Below are 4,799 nucleotides of genomic sequence, written 5' to 3'. Positions count from 1 at the left end.
CTCCACTCATCTATATCTGTCTCGCAAGAACAAGAACTTTATTGTCTTCCATGTTGATTTTTCACAGCTCAATTTTCAGAAAGTTTTCCCTAGCAAGTATCAAGAGCTATTTATTTAACCGTATGCTATATAGTATAAACTGGTATAAGATATAAATTCTGTACAGGGAATATCTTACGTTGGAGCAGAGAGGAATTTCTTCTCTGGCTGGGCATAATAAAGGCAGATAGATAGTAGCAGAGAGACAATTTCCTCTGTGGTAATAAATAACCCTTGAAAACGCGATCTCTTGAAAATAAATATGTAATCTAGGAGAAAAAATAAATTCGAACTTGAACTCCATACAAATTTCATATTAGGAAAGATATATGCATTTATTTTAATAATTCGTAAACCAACATACATATTTTTGCAACAAAACTGAAAAATGGTCATAAAATAAATAAAAAATTTGCTATAATTTACGCGCTACCGTTATCGATAAAACATGGTTGCCATGACGGCAAACTATAAACGCTTTTTCTATACATTAAATCTTTGAAACGTGCGTCAATTTATCTTTCAGAACATTGTTTAAACGAAGAATCAAAACTAGAAATGACTATGAATAATAACATTGATGCAGTTTTGACTGAGTTAGGGTGGAATGATGGATTTCGAATACCGGTAGCAAATGAAGAAAATAAACGATTAGAAGAAGAAGTAATACAATCATTTATGCTATACTAATTTCACTCGCGTTTTGTACATTATGTATAAATTCTTTTGTCTATTCTGTTGCACGCTTCAGTTTTAGGCACAGTAATATTTTGCACAGTAGTATGAATAAATATTTATTATCATAAATAATTAGTTTTGTACTATTATTTATTTATAGAAATATGTAAGTAATACAAATAATAGCTTGAAATATTACTTAATCTATTATTTTCTACGTATGCTATATTTACTTTGTTTAATTTTTCATAATATTTATACATAATTTTTTATTAAAAGATTGAAAGCAAAATGAAACTAAAAGAAAATTTAAGTACGAAACTCGAGTCAACGGAGGAACGAATTAAGATGATGAAAAAGCATATTAACAATTTAATAACAGAACAGAATATAAATCAAAAACTTTTAACCGCTCATTCGGCGCAACTTAAAACTGAAGACCATCATTACCGATTGAGTTGTAACACTGAATCGAGCCTTCGCCAAGAGGCGCGACGTTTTCAAAAAGAATGGCAAGAAGTAAATGAGACGGTAACAAACATTGAAAAAGAATTACAAAAGATGACGAAGAAAATAGAAACGTCGAAAAATACACTAAAATATGATGAAAAAAATCTACGAGAAATGGAGGAGATATTAAATGAAAATGAAAATAATAATGAATTAATAGCACAATATATGAAAGAAGACTTAAAAGAATATAAGGTAAAAGAAAAGTAAACAAATTTACGAATGAAGCACTAGTGTGATATACATACAAAGATTTCATTGTATTTATTTGATTTTTCTGTTATTTAGGAACTGGAATTAAAAAGACAGAAACTTAGCAAAGAATTGCAAACATATCGTGATTCGATTATTAAAACAACTAATGAAGCGCGGGAAGTGGAGATTATACTTAGTCGAACATCTGCATTGTATAATCAGGCATTGATAGAATACCGGCAAATGTTTAATCAATGGAAAGAAAGCGTAATCATGTTACAACAAAGAAATAATGATATCAAGAAAGTCATTCAAGTATAACTAAACATTTCATTATGTCCTTATATTAAACAATAATTTTAGTAAAATTTAAATATTTCTTGTTATCTATTATACTTATTAGCTTCAATTAAATTTTAACTGTACTAATTGTAAGTAATATAGTAATTATAATAAATTATTTGGCAAGGAAACCGAAGCATTGTACGAAATTTCTCAAGATAAAAAAAAAGTACTTCAAGAATCAGAAAAATTCTTGATGGAGCAAATTGAGAATAATAAGCAAGTTCAAGATTCAATTAAAAAATTGGAAAAGGAGCTTATTACAATGAAGGAAGAACAGGGCAACATGAAAGAAATGATTACTTCATACGAAAATCAAGTAAGAATATAAATTAAAGTACTTCTAAAGTCCTCCTCCTTAAAATCTTTCTCTATTTTAAAATTTTAGCTTGTTATACAAAAAGGTATTGTGAAAGAGTTGACACAACGTGTACAGCAAGTAAGAGCTGACATAAAACATAAGGAATCACAAATTCAAATTAAAAATGCAAAAATAGAGAAAATAGATAAACAAGTAATAGATTTAACTGCAAAATTGCAAGACATTACCAATCAAAAAGTGGACATTGAAGAAAAGGCAAAAGAACTAGAAGAGATGATAGAGGTATTTATTGCCAAATAATTGTTGTTATATAAAATTATAAAATTATAAAATAATATATTATGAAATAATATAGGAGCAAGAGAAAAAAAAGTCCAAAATGACTAAAGAAATGAATCGATTACAAATGGCAAATTTACGTGTAATGAATCAAATAAAAGACTTACAAAATGATAATAAAGTTTTAAAGATGGAATATGAAAAGGAATCTAAAAAATGTGAATATTTAGACAAATTACATACCAAAGAAGAACATATTTTAGAGGATAAAAAGGAAGTATCGTACCAAGCAGAATTCGAAGTGCGAAAATATGAGATGAAATTTAACAGATTAAAAGGGCTTGAATATAACAAGTCTGAAGTTGAGAAAAAACAAAAAAAGATTGAAGATCTTCAAAATACTTTAGATGAAAAAATGAAAGTGTCTAAGTTATTGCAAAAACAGATTGTCACTTTAGAAGTAAGTTGTTTCAAAATAACTTATTTATTAAATAATACACTGAACCTATTTACTTATTATATAGGATAATATGAGGAAAATTTCAAATAGTATAGCACAAGATAACAATGAATTAGAATATTTACAAAATAAAAAACAAGATCTTGTTCTTCTAATGAATGCAGGAGAGAAACAATTAAAAGCTGCTCAAAATTGTTATGAGGAGAAACAAGTACAAGAAAGTATGCTACGACTTACAGTATCTCAAATGGAGAAAATGATGTGTAATATAGGAGAAAATGTTTATGATTTGGAAAGATATAGACTTGAATTAGAAGCAGTACGTTTTTCATAGGATAATACTTTTAACATTAATAAAAATATTAAATAATTAGCAATTTAAAATATTAAAGTAACATATAAAATTCTGATAATATTATTTAGGCAATGCGGGAACGCAAAGCAGAAATTGTTGTACAGAAGGAATCTCTAATAGTACAAAAAAGAATTGCAGATGGTGAATGTTCAGAATTAAGAAGTGCTATTGCTGAGAGAAAAATACGAATAAAGCAATTACAGGCAAGGTATGACAATTACATAGCATTGTTAGGTACTAATCCTGATGGAACTCCAATGAGTACTACTCATATGAAGATTCAAAGTGCACAAGAAAGATATCTTTTACAAGAACAGGGTGATCAATTAGATGAAACAATAAGAAAAACTGAAGATGAAATACAAGCCATGGAAAATACATTACGAGTAATAAATGTTTGTAATGACAAATATAAGGTATCCTTAACAACAGATGATCAAAATAAACCAGAGATAGAAGAACATAAAAAATTGGATGAAGAACTGCAGAATGCAGAACAACATTTGAAGCAAAAGAAGGAAGAATTACAGCATTTAACTGAAAATATGCAGGTATTCTACAATATACTTAGTTGAACACAATCTTAAAAAATAAGAAGTATATCCAATCATAAAATAAAATGATTTTAATAGAAAATACAAAATGACTATGTGAAAATTCTTGAAAATATAGAGGAAACTCAAGAATGCAAAGAAAATAAAGACCAATATTTAACTGACTTGAAACATCACATTCGTGAACAAAAAGAAAAAATATCAAGAGCTGATAAAAGTTTACAGAATGCCCAGAAAAGTATTCAACGATTGTATGAAAGTACAGGAGACAAAACTGTGCTTATACAACAGGTTTGTAAACTACATAATGTGTTTTATAGTAACTATAAAACATATTATATAAACTTATCTTAATTTACATTCAATAGAAAGAGATAGAATTACGTGAACTGCAAGAACAAAATTCCATTGCTTTGCAAGATATTGCAGAATTTACAGTTCACCATATAGAAGTTGAGCCTTACATTAAAAAATTGTTAGCATCACAGAATATAGAGTTACCTACAAATTTATTTGGCCAATCGCCAGGATCCAATCATTCTCACAGTAATACAAACTTATCAGAATGTTTACCAAAAAGTACAAATCGAGAAAGTGTTTATGGATCATCTAAGGGAAGTACTGGAAATGTCATCAATATAGAACCACAATTTGAAAGTATATCCATAAAAGCATATATAATAATTTAAATTATAAAAATTTATCAGTAATCTAAAATTATTATATTTCAGTTGTTCCAATACAAAGTACATCAAGGAGGAACATAAAGCAGAAATAATTATCTGTAGAAGCTTCCGTGCAAGTACAATCAGTGAAAAAAGCTTTTTAATATCATTTTTTAAACATTGTATATTAACTTATTTCTTATTATATATATTTACCAGGAATAGCATGTAAAATAAGAATTTTAAGCAATATTTAAAAGATAATTAAAAATGTTAATGAAAAATGATTTATCACCAAAAACGGGACTTTTAGAAATATGGAACCCATTTAATATATATTAAAACACCGGCTAATTACTTTTAGGTTATATTACTTTCTTTCATTACAATGAAGTATACA

General features: G+C 27.4%; 1 protein-coding gene across 1 annotated transcript; it reads left to right on the top strand.

The window, feature by feature from the left end:
* The first annotated feature begins 395 nt into the window (after positions 1 to 395).
* Positions 396 to 4,750, top strand: LOC122570735 (coiled-coil domain-containing protein 39-like). The gene is made up of 12 exons (XM_043733516.1): positions 396 to 702; positions 997 to 1,422; positions 1,516 to 1,737; positions 1,892 to 2,083; positions 2,153 to 2,368; positions 2,442 to 2,825; positions 2,890 to 3,144; positions 3,249 to 3,731; positions 3,813 to 4,025; positions 4,103 to 4,391; positions 4,466 to 4,536; positions 4,619 to 4,750. The coding sequence occupies exons 1-11, from the start codon at positions 598 to 600 to the stop codon at positions 4,510 to 4,512; spliced, it is 2,832 nt and encodes a 943-aa protein (XP_043589451.1). The 5' UTR covers positions 396 to 597; the 3' UTR covers positions 4,513 to 4,536; positions 4,619 to 4,750.
* Positions 4,751 to 4,799: the final 49 nt, after the last annotated feature.

The sequence above is a fragment of the Bombus pyrosoma genome, linkage group LG9 (assembly GCF_014825855.1).
Source record: "Bombus pyrosoma isolate SC7728 linkage group LG9, ASM1482585v1, whole genome shotgun sequence".
Lineage (NCBI taxonomy): Eukaryota > Metazoa > Arthropoda > Insecta > Hymenoptera > Apidae > Bombus > Bombus pyrosoma.
Note: the sequence above shows the minus strand (reverse complement) of the source record. Positions and strands in the feature narration are given on the sequence as shown.

What these genes read in the sequence shown, in the direction of transcription:
- LOC122570735 (XM_043733516.1), top strand. Translation starts at nt 598, where the DNA reads ATGACTATGAATAATAACATTGATGCAGTTTTGACTGAGTTAGGGTGG. An exon ending in ATATCAAGAAAGTCATTCAA is followed by an intron (nt 1,738 to 1,891) that starts GTATAACTAAAC and finishes TTATTTGGCAAG; the next exon opens with GAAACCGAAGCATTGTACGA. An exon ending in TTACTTCATACGAAAATCAA is followed by an intron (nt 2,084 to 2,152) that starts GTAAGAATATAA and finishes TTAAAATTTTAG; the next exon opens with CTTGTTATACAAAAAGGTAT.